General features: G+C 43.7%; 2 protein-coding genes across 5 annotated transcripts in view; one reads left to right on the forward strand and one right to left on the reverse strand.

The window, feature by feature from the left end:
* Window positions 1–1,735: 1,735 nt before the first annotated feature.
* Window positions 1,736–3,443, forward strand: inka1b (inka box actin regulator 1b). The gene is made up of 3 exons (XM_028999019.1): window positions 1,736–1,787; window positions 1,893–1,935; window positions 2,481–3,443. Exons 2-3 carry the CDS (start codon window positions 1,933–1,935, stop codon window positions 3,348–3,350), a joined length of 873 nt encoding a protein of 290 aa, XP_028854852.1. The 5' UTR covers window positions 1,736–1,787; window positions 1,893–1,932; the 3' UTR covers window positions 3,351–3,443.
* A 658-nt stretch (window positions 3,444–4,101) lies between these two features.
* uba7 (ubiquitin-like modifier activating enzyme 7) overlaps window positions 4,102–18,619 on the reverse strand; it is a 45,999-nt gene continuing 31,481 nt past the window's right edge. For 3 of the 4 annotated variants that reach the window (XM_028997538.1, XM_028997536.1, XM_028997539.1), the window contains 4 exons: window positions 7,402–7,503; window positions 6,432–6,523; window positions 4,856–4,982; window positions 4,102–4,657 (listed from right to left, as the gene is read on the reverse strand). In XM_028997538.1, coding sequence (XP_028853371.1) covers window positions 4,649–4,657; window positions 4,856–4,982; window positions 6,432–6,523; window positions 7,402–7,503 — 330 coding nt within the window. In that variant the 3' untranslated portion in view covers window positions 4,102–4,648. Of the gene's footprint in view, window positions 4,658–4,855; window positions 4,983–6,431; window positions 6,524–7,401; window positions 7,504–18,619 lie in introns of those variants that run through there. The other variant, XM_028997537.1, reaches the window with a different exon arrangement.

Here is an 18,619-nt window from a genome sequence, read left to right on the forward strand (position 1 = left end):
TGAAGATGGAAATGGATCTTATGCTGAACAACTATACTCGTACCATTTCACACACAAAGCAGCATGGGGTCGGTACCCTGTCATGGAGGCCTAGCGGAAGGAAGCAGACCTGGTTCGAACCCTGAGCTGCCAATCTGCCATCCCCACACACTGCTCCCCGGGTGCCTTTCATGGCTGCTCACTAAGTTTTTTTTTTTCTTAAACTAATTTAGGGATTTCTAGGTTTATTTTTGCATGATGCATATGACTGGAAAACAGTTCTATTAATCAGCAGATCACCCTAGCATTGTGTCACCGTGTGCTGGGCTTCACCATGACAATCACTTCACATTAAAATGGCCTTGAGCTTCTGCTCTATGAAAGCACATAAAGCCCATCATTAGCATTGAAAACACTCATTATAATAAGACTGTCTGCAAATACTTCACCCAACAATGGGTTCTTCACACCTTGAACCATGAACAGCCACACCACTAAAGGGTATTTACACACAGCGGCCACCAGGAGGCGACACGAGTCTCCATTCGGTCTACTGTCCGTGCCAAGCTGTAAAAGCTGAGAATAAAGTTTCTGACAGACATTTTCTTCAGTAACATACAGTACAGGCCAAAGTTTGGACACACCTTCTCATTCAATGGAATTTCTTTATTTTCATGACCATTTACATTGGTAGATTCTCACTGAAGGCATCAAAACTATGAATGAACACATGTGGAATTATGTACTTAAGAAAAATTGTGAAATAACTAAAAACATATTTTATATTTTAGTTTCTTCAAAATAGCCACCCTTTGCTCTGATTACTGCTTTGTACACTCTTGGCATTCTCTCGATGAGCTTCAAGAGGTCGTCACCTGAAATGGTTCTCCAACAGTCTTGAAGGAGTTCCCAGAGGTGTTTAGTACCTTTTACCTTCACTTTGCCGTTTGCCCCTTTGCCTTCACTCTGCGGTCCAGCTCACCCCAAACCATCTGGATTGGGTTCAGGTCTTGTGACAGTGGAGACCAGGTCTCCACTTTTTGTTAATTACATAACTCCACATGTGTTCATTCATAGTTTTGATGTGATAATCTACCAATGTAAATGGTCATGGAAATAAATAAAACACATTGAATGAGAAGGTGTGTCCAAACTTTTGACCTGTACTGTATATTTTTGGAGTCATTTCTGAATGTGTTTATTTTTGCATGAAGCATGTTGATGGAAAGCAGGCCTGTCAGTCAGCAGGTCTCCCTCGCATCACTAGAGCTTTGCACAGGAGAGCTGTGACTGGATGCATCAGTGACAGGAATAATAGTGACAAAAGCAACTATTCTCGAACTACAAGTAAGGAAATACCACCAACGTAAAAACTGATGTAAACCATATTGTGAAATGGAGGATTTGTCCTCCTTTCCCAATACGACGATGAATTCAGAATTACTCACCACTTACTAAATTCACTGTTGTGCGTATGTATTGTAGATCATACGTAGTCTACAAAAGGTGCAAAATGACGTTTATTTAAAAAGTTGTATACAATTAATAATTGCTCTTTTAAAAATTAATTTCTCTTTTGATATGGACCAAAACAAATAACGCAAGCATCAATTCGAGGGGCGGGGCCGTATCGCGTTTCACGCGACTCCTGATTGGCTGGCGCTGCGATGCAGTTCTCTGATTGGCTGCGGTTCTATTGACAGGACGTCACGGCGCACACAAAGCGTCGCGAACTCCGCTGCAGCCGTCAGTCTGGGGCGCAGCTGAGCTTTTCACGCGTTCACCCCGGATTTACCCAACTTTAACCGGTACGTACTGCAGACCAACACCAGCTCGTATTCTGCGCGACACTGTTCACATATCTGTTGGCGTTCTGAAATAAAAATAAAACTGTCCTCCGTTCTTTCTTTTAGGAAAATTATCTGACTGGTCTATCTGGACCACAGGGGAAATATGGTAAGTTATCGAGATTTTACTCCTCTCTCCTCTCTTATGAAGTTTGGATGTATTTACACTCAGATTTAGTGGAGTATGAGCTCCGAACCCGAAATTGTTATCCTTATTCTTTTTCGAGACGGAATTCGGGGTAAAATCCCCCCGCTCAGCGCTTTCTGATAATTCAAGTCGTATGTGAACTGATCCGCACTCCCCATCCCGCTTCCTGCACTTTCCACACGTTCATTTATTTTAAGACGCCCAGTTCGCGTTCCTCTATTTAAACACCGTTAACTGGAAACCGAAGCGTTTTCCCAGCTGTGACAACACCAGACGATCTCAGATCGAGACCCCGTCCCCTCGGACCTTCGGCCACGAGGGTCGTCATGTCCGTGTTTGAAGGAAATCCTCTCAGTATCCTGTTCCCACGTTACCAGCACTACAGTATCAGTGCAGAACTTCAGAAGTAAAGGAGTCCAGGAATACGTTCGGAAGCTTTAAGCAAGTTCCCCAAATTAGAAAAATTGTTAAGTGTGTGAAAACCTGACCGGTCTGCTGTTCTCCAGCTGTGCCTGCAGGATTCTGGGGACTGCTTTCGGGACCAGATGCGGCACATGATGAGGTCCCTGCAGGACCTGAAGCAGATGAGGGATCCATGCGAGCCCCTCGCGGTGACACGAGCCGGCCAGAAGCGGGCGCTGCACCGGGAGCGGCTGACCCGCCTCCGCATCTCGGAAGCAAGCGACGCCAGCACCTACGACTCGGCTTGTTGCCTCGCCAGCCCCCTGGAGGAGGAGGAGGAGGAGGAAGGGGGAGGAGGCGGCGGCGGTCACCCCAGGCAGGGGTCCCCCAGCAGCGAGAAGAGTTTGGAGTTCGATTCCGGGTACTCCGAGGCCTCGTGGCAGGACGAGGGGGTTGTGCTCCGAAGGACAAGGAACGTTCGCGTCTCTTCGTCTGCTTGCGTCCGTACCAACCGGATTCGGCCCAAATCCACATCGGACGCCTGTCTGGAGCGCTGGACCTCCTTCGAGGCCAGCGACCCCGAGGACTGGACCACGTCTCTTCTGACCCGGGGCAGGAACCGCCAGCCCTTGGTGCTGGGCGACAACAGCTTCGCGGACCTCATCAAAAACTGGATGGACTTACCGGAGTGTCCCGAGTCGGCAGAACTCAAACCCAACCCAGGTCGCAGACTGGCGAAGGACTTCCTGGTGAACATGCGGCGGAAATTGGCAGGGATGTCGAGGGGGAAATCGTCAGAGGCGTGTTCCAAGCGGCTGTCGTGCCCAGTGGGCCTGCAAACACAGAAGCCCTTCTTCCACCAGTCACACACAGGACTTCACCACCTGGGGACGGACTTTTACCAGTTCAGTGCCCTGATGAAGACGGGCAGTCGCCAGCCCATCATATGCAATGACATTATTGGATACATCTAATTTGCATAAATGCAGAGGGACTCTTATTTTTATACGATGCAGTGTCTATAATGTTAATCTGATCCAATAAAAGCTGTGTTTTTTTCCCACAAACGTAGAAATGACTCTGAACGTTCATGCAGAACATCTTCTATGTTAGATGTTTTGTCTTCATTCTGCTGTTCTTTTTTTTTTTCTGGGATGAGCTGATTTGGGCCAGTTTATGGCAAAACAGGAACCTCCCTGGTGCATCACAAAGGACTTCCCTTTATCACGTACAATGTGAAGCAGTAATTCAGACGATCAGCTGAGCTTATTTATCCACGTTTACCAAAAGCAGATGTCGATTTAAAAAAAAAAAAGTGAACTGAGATTATAAAGCTTTATGGTCCATAAATGCTAAAATGGTAACGATAAATCCTAAACGCCCCTCGATGTTAGTTACACCCTCGCTCTCGCTGCCAAGCCAGGCGGTCATGGTTAGCTCGGAGTACAGCATTCGTTGTGGATGCGCCCATTGCTCTGGATCAGGACTCAACGGACCATTGATCCAGACTTCAGTGTTGGTGCTTCGTAGCACCATGTTGTGATGTTGTGGTTGCATAGTGTGTGGAAATGCTTTTACTTGCACGATACTTCCAGAGCTGTGAGATCAACTGACCGTTTTCTACCACACAACATCAAACGCTCTCTGATCATGCTCATCCAAAAATGCTTTCCGGTGAGATCAAGGTTTCCCACTATCCGTCCAGGTCTTAATAACACATCAAACGGTTTTAAACGGAACTTTATTGATTTCATGGCCCTTTAGACCTTTGATGGACAATACCTCAAAACTTTTAAAATGCAGTGCAGTGATGGTGATGTTCTTCTGCCATGTCTGTGTAAGAAAGCATGTTTCCAATCTGAAACATCTTCATCACTGCAGTAATTAACCAGTTGAAGCATGAGTATTTACTTATTTAAACCCCAGTCCCATGGCAGTGTATCACTTCCAGATGATTGCAGAAATGGCTAATTATTCAGCAAGGAACATCCTAAAAGCAGCTTTAAGATGACTGAGTTAAAGGATTTAATGGGATTTCACTTTGTGTTTGTTTAAACTCGGGCTTCATCCCCCAACCGCTTCTTCACTGGTCCCAGAGGAGGAGAGGGACGAAGGAAGAGACGTTGACATCACAGGGTGAAGGGGAAGGCCATGTCAGCACCTCATCTGAAGCCTCCACCCAGGGGCTTATGATCCAGTTCTTCCTCTTTCTCAAGGTCAGCTAAAGGCCACTGGATTAGACATTTGGGTCCAGGTGGTGGACGAAGAATCACTACTTCCACTAAAATGGAGGCATAAAACATCAAATCCATCAATAATCAACAATGATAAACAAAGAATAAAGCAATCAATGAAATAATAATTATTTTTTCACCATGACAACATATTTAGCAACTGTGACAAACATTTTGGAGAAGAAATAAACTGAGAATAGTTTTCTTAATTTGAACAGGCACGTGTTCCTTGTTATAAATTATACCAAGTATCTGATGAAGGGAACATCTTCATGGTGTTCATCCTCCTCAGCAAAAGAGGGTGTGAGCTGCAGCACGTCCTGATGTTCTGGGCTCTTCATCTTAGTGACGCTGCAGACCACATCAGAAACCCTAGACAGACAGACAGACAGACACCATCCTGTCAGGCCGCGGACACCCTCCTCGGGACAGACTGGGGCCTGGCTCTGCCGCTGTCTCTTCTGCTACGCTGCAAGCTGACTCTAGGACTGCTTTTAATGGCGGTTTTAGCGCCATGCTGGTAATGGAGGACAGGAAAGGGACGTGACTAACAGCTCGGGGAGGTAATGACTCAGTAGGTGCGAGGGGGTCGCGGTGCAGCAGTGCAACATTGGCTGTTCCACCCCGCACTGGAATGTAAGTAAACAAACAAGATGACCACAGTGGACCTGACTGGTTAACAAAACCAGTCCGAGATCAGTCATTTCCCTGCTCATGATCAATGTTCTCACACCAGCCACACTATCATCCGTGCTAGACTGTAACAGAAGCTATAATACAGGACATTTAATACTTTTTGACACATTAACGTTTTTTCAAAGTGTCCCTTCTCTTTACCTTCACGACTGCACTGCACAGTGTCGTCATCATCATTAGCAGTTTCATGAGATGATCATGAATATGAGAGAAGGGAACGCCTCAACCAATGATCAACAACTCTTTCCAGACTGTCGGAAAACCATCTCCATAGTCTCACTTATGATGAGAAAAGCCAAGAGTGGGAAAAGCTGTCACTATAGCGAAACGTTGAAGGTCCTCAGATAATGAAAATCGTTATTTGTTTACCATTTTTGTGCACTGCATAACATGTATTACTTCATAGTTTTGCGCCAATTAAAAATTGTCTATAAAAGTCACATAATAGGTCCAAAACTCATAAATATCCAGACAGCAGCTGTCTTGAGGCCAGAATCTGACAAAAGATGAAGGACTAGATGATCTCATGCACGTGGCAACAGTTGGGCAAAGGTCTACATATAACTCTATAGGGCTGGAAAACACGGTTACCCCTTGCAATGTAAAATTTTGACTAATTTCAATGAAATTCAAAGCAAATTATCATCATAACCCAGGCAACCCAAGAATAGCTTATATGTTATATTGAATAGTGCATCAGGCTTAATTAAAATATTCTTTTAGTACTGGCTCTCATATGTTAAACTTAACTCGTGTAGCTTTTAGACCAGTGACATTGTTGTCCTGTGCATCATACCACCCTGGTCATTTTAACTGCATATATTCGTATTGGCATATACCAGACATGGTCACCAGGGAACTAGTGGCAAAGCAGCAAAGGGTTAATTAAGCCAGAAGTGCCATAAATAACCCAAAAATCCCCTCACATCACTCACTGACTCTTACATAAACCAGCTAAAAAACAACACTCTGTCTATGATAAAATCCTGTTGTGACGGGGACAAGAAGTAAAATATGAGCCAGAATGAGGTTGCATTTGTTTACATAATTATGTCATAATCTCCACGTCCCTCAGTGGAAGTCCAGCATCTAAACACAACAGATAAGGATGAAGGAATGTCATACTTCTGCTGCAGTCTGTTACTGTGGCAGGGTCCAGCGCTGTACAGCAAAGCTGGTCCATAGAACAACCCCGTTATCTCCAAATTGTATGTTTCCTAAAACAAGGAACATGCATTTGTCCCAGAAGATAAACATTAATAACATGCATTTTGTAGCAGGAGTAATATGTAGGTGGCATTGGGATTCCCTTGTACAGTGTGTGGACGTTTTAAACAGTGGATGCAAAATATGAATAATATATCAACGACAAAGTTTGAAATAATTACGTAGTTGAACCCATATCTGTTGATGAGCAGATACTGTGCCGGTGTGAATTTTTATTTTATTAAGTGCAACTGTTTTTAGCTCTACTACGGTCGTTGACAAAGGTTTTCGAATAATCAATGAAGCTTTTAAAGTGGCACACTGTGGTTAACAAACACAACATTCCATTGGAAATCAAGACTAATTATCTTAATTTTGTTGTAAATGAAGATGGGACATATCTTCATGGTTTTGAGCTGACACACAAAGGATGATGAGAAGTTATCCATTGTATGTGCAAGCCAGATGCCACTGGGAACTTTACTATGACATTCATTCAAAAGGATTCATGATATTGTGGAAAGACGCGATTGGCCAGATGTTTGGTTCCACGCTTCCATGCTTCAAAATTGTACCATAAGAAAATATTAGTGATCCCACTTACTACCATTGTGTCCCTGAGCAAGACACTTAACCCTAAATTGCTCCAGGGAGACTGTCCCTGTAATACTGATTGTAAGTCGCTCTGGATAAGGGCGTCTGATAAATGCTGTAAATGTAGAATAACCACCCTTCTGTTATGCTGGGTAATGGACACCCGCCGATGTGTCATGTACATTCTGAGCTCGGTCCCTGTGAACGTTTGCCCACGATCGGATGCGCTGCCAATGCCCGGCTGATGAGGGAAGGTGAACGAGATCTTGAGCAGTGTGCAGGCAGCTGCACAAACCTTAATGTGCTTCAGCAGCTCCCCCAAGGTCATTTCCTCCCCGTCGCCCCGCTTGCCTTGAACCAGGAAGTCGTCCCAAAGGGAGTACTCCTTCCCTGCGAGCTGCCGACAGACACAACACACTCATGAGTTTAGAACAACGATATACTCTGTAACAATGCAGCCGTGACAAAATTGGTGTTGCACACTTCACCACAAATGCTTGTGCCTTTTTACCTTCATCTGTTGTGCTCTGCAGCACAATGCACCATCTGAGCGACAACACACTGAGACGTAACGCGGTTCTAGTGACGGAGGTGTCTGGTACCTGCTGGTCGCCATCCGCCTCCTTCCAAAAGACCCTCTGGCACATTTGAATAGTTTATAGCGATTCTCCCTGAGAAACTACAGCCACAGAGCGCAACCCAAACACAGCCTACTAAGGGGTTAAAGGTCACTTCCTATGGTAGCTAAAATATGAGTTCAAGGGACGATAGAAAGTTGTTTTGTCTTTACAAGAATGATGAGCCTGAGAAAATACACAAGTTGTCGGTCAGAAACCTCAAGGTCACGGAAAAAATAATCACATGTGTGTGCGGGAGTGTGTGTATAATCATACATGCATTTATAATCATATTCCTCAGTTCAACTTCAGTCTTTATGTGAGCGGGTAACTTTCTCTTTCACAGTCGGAGTAGGAACGTATAAAAACCTGCAGTCATAATTGACACTCGAGGGAAATTATTCCAAGAAAATATTCAGCAGGGCTTTGCCAAGCGTCTCAGAAACAGTTGTGTGAGCCAGTTTCTACGGTTGTGTGGGGCACAGTATCTACTGTCAACTCCTAAAACCTTCACTTCAGAGTTTAGCAGTAGAGTTTCCAGAGGAGCCCGGGCTGTTTTGCCGGCTGCCGCAGTTACGAAGATGAGTTGTTCACAGTGTGACAGTGATTTAAAACCAGGATGGAAACTCATCTGGAAGAAAAAAAAACGGCGAGAGCATTATAAATGAGCGAGCAGGTCCAGAATAAACGGAGCTGAACAGGTCCGTGCTGAGATCCGTCGGTGGACCCGCTGGCCCTGACGCTGGGAATACGGGAAGCTCATTAACTCACTAGCGGTCTGGAATACGATGGCCTGGATGTATGGAAACACAACGAAGTGGAAAACAAGGACTCTGAATGTGATGAATTCTGGTCATGCACACCTCCAGCTACGAGGAGAAATTTAAAACCCTTTACTGAACCATATTAAAAAACTTGTGAACATTTAAAAGGCTAAAAGAAAAGGGCAGGATCGGTTTTACTGATTAGCATCTGGTCTCTTTTACTAGATGAGTCTAGGAGTCAAGTTTTCCAGACATCCCGAAAACACACCTACAAGAGGGTCCAGTGGGGCGCTTTGATCTCCAACCTATTTGGTGAACATCAGTCTGGAACAAAGCCCATCCTGGCTGACCTTGTGTCTGAGCTTTCACTTGAGTTAGACACACATGATAAAGCTGGGGAGTGGCTGGGAAATGGGTTCTACAATACTAGGGACGTGACCTGCTTAGATTTGACACAAAAACGTGGCTCACAGAAGGTCTCGCCTACAAATAGAGACATTGGTAGTACCGGGGTTATATTGTGTCACACTGGTAAAATCCACAGATACACAGATGTTCGCTGAATCCCCTCAGCCCCTAAAACATGACTAAACCCCCAACAATCAACATTCCAAATTCTTTTGCCACAGAGTTAGACTGGTAAGGGGTGTCACATGACACAGATTTACCATAAACACTGTAATCTGCTACACACTGCTGCCTTCAGGTGAGAGAGGGTCCCCTGAGCATTTAGATCAAGTCCGGGATAAAACTGCACATCTGAATTTCAAACCAGAATACAAATGTTCATATTACAAATATCAGTTTATATGTAGCATCAAATAACAGCTTGTGTTATTGTGTTATAATTTTGTGAATTTCTAAAGCAGTGGAAATGAATGTTTAAATGAATGACATGTGACCTCTGATACCCCCGTCTCATGTTATCATGACCATTATGCCAACAGTTTAGTCATTTCCAGGAGATCTCTTGGCTGCTCTTATTCTCATGCGGGCTTCTTCAGACCTACTTAAAAGTGAAGTGATTGTCATTGTGAAACACTGCAGCACAGCACACGGTGCCACAACGAAATGTGTCCTCTGCTTTTAACCATCGCCCTGAGTGAGCAGTGGGCAGCCATGACAGGCGCCCGGGGAGCAGTGTGTGGGGACGGTGCTTTGCTCAGTGCCACCTTGGCGGCTCGGGATTTGAACCGGCTACCTTCTGATTACGGGGGTATTTGCTTACCCGCTACTGTACTGCCACTACTGTGTCCTTATAATTCCCATGATTATTTATTTCATAAACACAGTGCTCGTTGACTAACCTCCATTGCTCACAATTATTCACAAGATACACAGTATGTGAACCCTCTGGAGATCAATGATCATCATTGTTCAAGTTGAGTTCAGCATATTAATGCAGAGAAGCTATCAGACGCAACGGGACAAAGGAAACCTTGTTAAAGTCAGCACCAAAGGACAGAAATCAATAAGATTGGTTGGTTGGGCTGTTTCTACAGGCTGTTCATTCGGTGAATGATTGACACACCCAAAAAGCCACCCGAGAGCCACTGGATAATCTCCGGGCAACAGCAATTCAATTCAGAAATGGTCATTTTAAATATCCTGTTGCTGAGTCTAAAATCTGGGCTCAGTTCCCGCTGACAGTCCTTAAAGCTGCACGTATGCAGACATGTGTTTTAAATTATAAAAGAACTTTAAAAATCCACATTGTTCTGCCACAGGAAAAAAAAATATCTGCAGATCCTGATCTCTCTGCAATAACTTGTCTCACATGCTCACCTAAATCTCTATAGATTCTGGTATTGTTCTATCAGATGCACATCCCCTTCCATAAATGTAATGCATGCATAAATGCATACGAGAAAAGGTCATAGGTAGAGGTTTGTGTGGATGGGAGTTGTTCTGCATGTCTGGACTCTGTCTTCTTCACCCGCTTATTAAAACGTCCTGAGGTTTTCCTGTGGGACATGTTTGTCATCGAGGTTCATGGTGTACAGTTTACATAATGTAAAGGCTGGTATATCTATACCCTTAATTCCAGGAATTGCTATTCAAGGTTGTCTGGGTTTTTTGAACTCATTAATCATATAGAAACTATTCTAAATTTCCGAGGTTTATGGTCAAAAGTGTCGTTAAGAATGGATTTGACTGAATTTGAGATTGAGTTGAGGTCTGTGCTATGTTGCTCAGGGTGACGTCATACCCAAACCAGGACAACGCAATTTAAAAATAAGCAAGAATGGTGGAACCAGGCCAGTTTCTGCAAACAATTAAACAAAAGCCTTTCTTTCCGTTTTAGTTCCCCAAAAATCTTCACTGTTGGATTCTGCTTAAGAGTGAGCGTCATGACGATAACACATGAAGGCGTACTCCGCTAATGGCAGCCAGGGACGTAGGACCTTGGTTTTCTTTGGGTCTAACAGCACAAAGTGTTTTCCTAAGGAAAGTCATGCAGGATTCCAGAGGAACATCAGATATGGCGTGGCCCAGCCATACATCAGCCCCCCTCAACCCGAACGTCTGGGCTCAAAGGTTTATGTTATTTTTCCAGGCTGTTGTTACCTATTGGCTCTAAATGATGTCCCCAGGGGACACACAGTCGACTTTACAGTGGAAGACTCTGAAAGTATAAACCTTTTAAAGGCTGAAGTGAAACATGACGAACGCCATGACAGGGCCCTATAAACAACAGGGATACGTTGGATAAACCTTGTGTTTTTTTTCCTCCAAGTAGAAGCCAGTCTGTACTGTGTTGTGCTGGAGGAGAGCTTGTGGTTCCACGGAAACTGGAATGCAGAAGAGGCCTTGGCCAAAAGTTCCGCAGTCAACCTTCTTGGCCATGGAAGACGGCCAAAATTCTCATCTGTTATATCCACAGCCTGCATCAGAGCGGTATTGTGGACGGGGATTTTCCCTTCCTTAAGCATATGTCCCTACTGACCTCGCCACAAATGTGACTAAAGACACAAGTGTTTATAGTTCAAACCAGCAACTGGTTGTACTGTATCTGCTGTCTATGTTTAGGCTGCATTACCAGGAAATTCTACAAATCTGAGCTGTACTTCATTATTTTAGCTTTAATTTGGAATAGAATTACAAATGAACATTCTCATTCTTTTCTGTTCAGTTCTAATTCATGCATTGCATTTTTTTCCTGGGTTAGAAAAATTCTGACAACTGAATACATTGAATACTGAATACGTACAATATATTTGGTTACAATACATAAAGAGTATTCAGAATAGTTTTAGAATACATATAAATTACATTATTGAAACAAATGTGTAAAATGTTTCTGGGTAGTAAATTCACTCCCTTTCCATAACCGCTTAGTCCTATTCTAGGTCACAGCTGCCGAAGGCCATTCTGGGATTCTGGGCACAAGGCGGGGAACTCACCCATCCCAGGGCACACACACACTCACACACACACACACACACACACATACATACATACATACATACACACAACTATGGACAATTCCTTTGCATGCAAGAGGAAACCGGAGAGCCCGGCAGAAACCCTCACCGACACAGGCAGAATGTGCAAACTAAGGTCCAAGCCTGGATTCAAACTAACAACTTTGAATGTGTGACACCATGTTGCTAACCACCATTCAGCCGCACACTGTCATCCAGAAAACAACATATGAATATTCTAAGTGGACATAACTGGCTTATTTATCTGAAAAGGGAACTTCTTTCTTAAAATTTCAGCCTACTTTTGTTTTTCTATCTATATGCTGTTCTCTGATATGATCAGCACCAATAATGTTTCTTCAAGAGCATTCTGATTATGGGAAGTTCTAATTGTGTTTAAATGTGTGGAACTAAGGCTGCATTTTTCTTGCATATCTTTAAATATCAATACAATTCCACACAGCAATAAAGTCTATGCTATTTTGCTTGCTATTTAATTGCAAATAAATGCTTCCTACATTTACAGAGCTATATATTTTGAATCCCTCTTTAAGATTATTGTTGTTTCTTGCACTCATAGCTATCAAAGTCATGCAGCTCAGCCAAATAATATCACTAATGTCACAGACCGAGATCCCACTCAACACTGCAGAGCGCAGATCAACTCATTCAACCCATTTCCTGATTGGATGAGTAACGAATGTCCGCCTGCAGAGCCAAAAATTCCCAGGCAGGGACATTGTTCTCCTCTACGGCCGTGATGCCTTTAATTACAGCCTATGCTCTCGTTTCTCCTGCTGGTTCGAGAAATGCAAGCTGCTTCCTCACATTCTAATGCTGTGCTGCAAGTGAACTGTGGCGCCCCTTGCCATTTAAGACAGGAAGACAAAATCGGTCAAATATGCACGCACACACCCAACTTCACAAGGATGCCATAAAATCCCAAAGTTTAAACTGTCCACAGCGTTGCAATGTTCCTTTCTTTCAACCTTCCCGGAAGTTATGGGGAGATGACATTCACATGCATCGCCGCAAATGCAACTACATTTAAAACATAACTAATAACTCTTATTATTAATATTATGTCTTTTACTCCACAAGTGAGAAATATGAAACTTTGGCCTCAGTTAAACTTCACACACAATACAGATTTCAACACAGGAAAAGAAAGTGATTTGTTGTCACGTTACACACCACATTACACCACCCAGTGCACACAACGAAACGTGTCCTCTGCTTTTAACCATCACCCTTGGTGAGCAGTGGGCAGCCATGACAGGTGCCGGGGGAGCAGTGTGTGGGGACGGTGCTTTGCTCAGTGGGACCCCAGTGGCGCCTTGGCAGGCAACCTTCCAATTACGGGGCCGCTTCCTTACCCACTAGACCACCACTGGCCAAAAGGTTCGACTGCATTGGTCAGGAAACGAACCCGGGTCAAATGCTTGTAAATAAGATATGCTCACCATTATACCACCAATGCAAGAGGGCGGCCAATCGTTCAATAAAGAGAATATACATTCTGGAGAGCGAACAAAGTCTCATGATCAGAGCACACAGCATCATCCATGGAAATCTGAACGACCATAAATTTGAACGTACAAGATCATACCTTTTTTATTTAAACTTGTGGAGTTTCGGTGTAATGCCTGGAGTATATGCATGCATTCACATGTTTTATCTGAATAGGAATTATAAAGCCCAACCCTAGAGCTGATAAGGGAACAGGAACAGAAGGGGGTTTACGCAGCCTCTGGTGGAGATGATGTGATTAATAGGCCGACCCGCAGGGGTCTGCATGGAGGAGTGGACAGTGGACCCACTGTACACCCAGAACTGTGGCCTTTAGCACAATGGCCTATTCTCAAGGCAGGATGTGACGGTCAGAGGTTGAGGCGTGATAAGTGCCTCTTCCTGCAGAAACATGGCGGCTTCGCCCCGAAGCCTCATCAGAGACCTCAGATACAGCAGACGGTGCAGGATGGGGCCAACAATGGCGGTTTCTTTTCTTCATAACTCCAAAACAGATGGAATTGTTTTTACATGTTCTGTCCCAAAGCGGTTCAACTCGAGAAATGAACTTCCTGGGTTCGTCAGATGAGGCAGACAGATACGTGACTATAAAAACTGGTTATAAAACCACTATGCAAAATTGTGTGCAAACTTTCTTTCAACATGCATGCATAATTATAAAGCCATGCTTCCTTTTCATAAGTTCCACCCTGAATTTAGCCACTTCCATAACTGTAAAACAATAAAAGACGAAAGTGAAGGAATAAAAACCTGTAACGAGATATAATAATATATAATATACCTGAACTGATTTCGGTCTATTTAGAACAAGTGTATAATAATGGGATTTATGATCACTGATTCTGATCACGAAGTATAAATCATTTCGGACCTTTTTTAACTCAATGGAACTGATGTTAATGGAAAAAAAGATCATTGCACTTCATGGAAAAAACACAAAGACTTTGATTCAGGAAATACATCCCTTCAGGCACTGAAAAAAGCAAACAATCCATTTCCTCTTCTGTTAGTCTGATGGTCATGCTGGCGTATTTGAAAAAGCCTCAGCTGACGTACCTACCGCCCGAGTCAGATCACATGCGTGATGTAGCGGGCCTTTTCTGACGTAACTGACATTTCGACAAATCAATAACGCCCCGGCCAGTCAGCTATGTGGAATCCCTGGCGACCCCCTCCCCCTTTAGGATCGCTGATCACGTTGTACATTAAGATAATCACATTCATTTGTTCACCAGCCACATTTTATGGATACCTTACGGGTGCTTTCTCTGAACATCTTAGCAAGAGTATGTGTCCTTCACTCTGTGTTAAGATATGTGCTGCCTCCACCTTCTACCTCATCTGCCCCGACAATTCCCCCTCCAAACAGTCCCAGTGGCTTCATTTGTTATCATTTTAATATTTAACACCGAATGCTTTCTCTGTCTGTGCTGTGCTTGGTCGGGACTGTGAGAAACGTCAGGCAACATAACATTCCTACAACTAGACTAGAATGAAAACGGATGGGTCGGGGCAGCTGACGACACTGTGGCACATGTTTCTCCATAAAATTACAGAGCAAAAGGGCAACACTGAAAAAAAGCCAAAAGGTCTTTAATAACCCAGCATTCTTTAAATATCTTGTTATTGAACCACACACACCCCAATCCATGTTCATTTTTCTTAACTTACCTAAACAGTTTTCAAAATCAATATTCACAAGCAGACACAATTTTGAAGAATAAAATACATATTTATATCAAATAAAAACCATCCCCATTGTCCCCACTATGTATCTGAGGCTTCAGCACAGAAATCTAATTTCCCCAAAACATTTTCTAGAAAATTGACTGTAAAACGATGTCTCCACTCAGCTCTCTAATCGTCAAGATCCTATCCAATAAAGTTTTCATCGGCGGGTTTTCCTTGAAGGAAATCATACGGGTGCTCAAAGAAGTTTGGAATTATAGTGCCGCCTCTCGAGGTATCTGAAAGCAGGAGTTGGTGTGAGGGCACTTTCGCGCGTCTGCTGCTGAAACTGTTCACACTAATGAAAGTAAATGTGCTTTAAGTAGAAAGTGCAATAAACATCACTGTCAAAATGACTATTGATTTTCTTGATTTCTGCGGCAGATGGTTCAAAGCTCAAACACCTTCTGCTAAAGTAAAGGACCTGCAAAGGATTCAAAGTGAGACAGCCTGTGTGACACAACCTCATCTGTCACACACACACACACACACACACACACACACACTACAAGAATATGACGCCCACACTACAGACTGTCACTAATTTGCCCTTTCACCTCTACAGCCCTTTTCATGCTTATTCGTCAGTCCAACAGGGATCAGAGACAATGGAGAGCTATTTCTCCAGGGGCTGCGACACCCGGACCCTAAAACACCCCTTTCCTTTCACAGGCGCCCATTGACGTGTAAAAGAGCAAACAGGGGCCTCAGTGACTGTCTTCCCAACGAGCTGCCAGAGACCTGGCACCCGAGTGGAGACATGTGGCAGAAGGACGGAGTCAATAAAAGCCCACCACCTCCTCCTCCTCCTCCTCTCGCATCTCTACATTTTAACAAATGGCACGTGCTGCTCCTGACAGGGCGCAGGAGCTAAAAGGCCCCGAGGGTCTGTCAATGCCTCGCAACCATAAAACCGCTCTAGTTGTAGCATGTCATGCCGTTTGTCTAGGTTAAAAGTGGGACGATCGTTTATTTCATTGTGTGGATGAATCTGGCGTCAACGTTCCTGTCTGTGCTTTAAGAGTCGATCTTGTTGGAGAAAGTACTCATCGATGTCATGCCAGCTTGTTGCATTGATCACTAGATGTATTTCTATTTCGGGCCTGAAACCGATAGCCAGCTCTCAGTGATGTAATTTCCATATAATACTATTAACAGCCTGGTGATGATATAATCACTGGGGGTCCGAGGATGATCTAATCAACACCTACAGGACACATGATGCACTTTCACCAGCGAACAGCTTCCCAATTATTGAGTATGTGTACGCAAAAGTATTTATATTTATAGTGATATTCATTTTTTATTTTTAAGGCACTGAACATGAAAAGTAAATGAAACTCTTATCTCTGTAGTAAAGAAGTCACGGATGAGCCTTTGTGGTGCTTTGAATGAGAGGTAACAGTCCTGAAAAATGGCTGGAATCAGGATGATTGATTGATATTTACCTGAACAGAAATGTTTCGATCATTTCTAGATGCCTGACAGTGTGAACATATGTGGACAGGATGTGATGTAGTGGTGGCCTGGGTTTGGGTCAGGCTGACAGCTGGAACAGGGCGCAGGAAGTGAGCTGGGTTGAATCTCGGTATGGGCTGGCGTCTGCTTTCCCTCTAGTCACCCTGGGTCAGTTACACTTACAAACAAACGTACACACACACACACACACACACACACACACACACACACACACACATTACATGCAGACAGAGCCAGCGTGGGAACAGCTGTGCAGACTGCTGTCGACCCTGACAAATACCACGTGGCAAAGAGCATGAAAAGCCAAACACACACATACATCCAACACGCCCCTGCCCAGAGCAGTGAGAATAGAAACTAGAGTCTACTGGCAGTAAAGTGCAGTAAGAAAGTAGTCTTACTTTGTTCCTTTCCATCTCTGGGAACCGGCAAGCTGGAAACAGAATTAGGGTTTCGGTGCAGAGTAGCCGAGTCGCACATACTAACATCGTGTCCCTGAGCAAGACACTTAACCCTGCGTGTCTCCAGGGGGGGACTGTCCCTGTAACTACTGATTGTAAGTCGCTCTGGATAAGGGTGTCTGATAAATGGCATAAATGTAAATGTAAAAGACAATTCGTCTTTCCATACGATGCAGGAGGAGACTACAGGTGAAATCACCAACTGTTTTTGTGGGATGCATCACCATGTCTACTGCTATTAATAGGCTATTAAATGTTGCAAATGCCTTGTCATTTGTATTACTATGGCATGACATCTGGTCTTTCATACTTTGATACTTAAAGTAATTTTCAGAGCTAATAATCCCACGTGTGCCACACTCACGTTCAGAAGCTGACCTTTCCGCCACTTCGCCTGTCATCTCGCACAGACAGGTGCACCTCAGTAAAGGTTAGACCTGCAATGCCAGTCATGTGCTTTTCTGCCGTGGCACCTCTTCCTCTCCCTGCTTTGAGTTCCTGTTTGTGACAAGAGCCTGAAGGCCACTGTGTACAGAGTGGCAAATAACTGAGATGTTTCCTCTTTTCATAATACACCTGTCCTTACTTACGTAATGACAGCAGCAATTTTCCTATTCCATTTTCCCCATAACAGGCTACAGTGGGTATACATGTTCACATTGATTTTTTTAACGAATTAATGCATCTGAGGACTTGTCATGATTTATATCAGCTTTTTATTACTATTAATATAAATTTATTCAATATAATATAATTAAGTTAAAGTTGATTCAATAAGTGCGGCAGCCAAGAAAACATTAAAACACACAGATGAACCCAGGTCTAGAATAATGTATTTGATCTTATGAATATCATATTGAAACATAAACACTGAAGAATGAATGAATGCCTATTTTATTGTTTTGGCCCGAAAGGCCGAATACATGTAAGTGATTCTCAGCACCATCTGACATGATGTTTTCGGTTCCATTATGAACTAGGTCTTAAATCAGCATCAGGTTATTGATACAAGCCTCACTGACCAGTTCTGGTTCTGGGTCTCCAGGAGAAGGATTAAGAACCTCAGAATAGGACAGTTCATAAGGAGCTTCCTCAGTTCCAAATCCTGCTCAGCGATGAGAGAGTACTACTATTCTTTTGGGTACTACTGTGGAAAGATCTTGACAACTGCTTTGCATGACTTTCTTTCTATCAGGGCAATCTGTCAGGTCTCAAACTGTTCCTTACAGCCCAGCACAGTTACACTGTGTTTAACCACAACGCAGACCCAGAGATGCTTTAAAGTTGGCCTCACTCTTTCACTTTTGTACAGAAAAACTATTCTGAAATACTCTGCAGGTATCACATCCTTTTGGCCTACACTTCTGTCATGTAAACCAAAACAGAGTTACAGTTCGTTTTTCTTGGGAATGCTTACTATTCCCACTTGGACACCCCTCTAACAACAAACCTGCCTCCCAACAGTGAGTGTGCATCCATTTCTATTATTCTTTTAATCAGGGAAAGGAT

The sequence above is a fragment of the Denticeps clupeoides genome, chromosome 12 (assembly GCF_900700375.1).
Source record: "Denticeps clupeoides chromosome 12, fDenClu1.1, whole genome shotgun sequence".
NCBI lineage: Eukaryota > Metazoa > Chordata > Actinopteri > Clupeiformes > Denticipitidae > Denticeps > Denticeps clupeoides.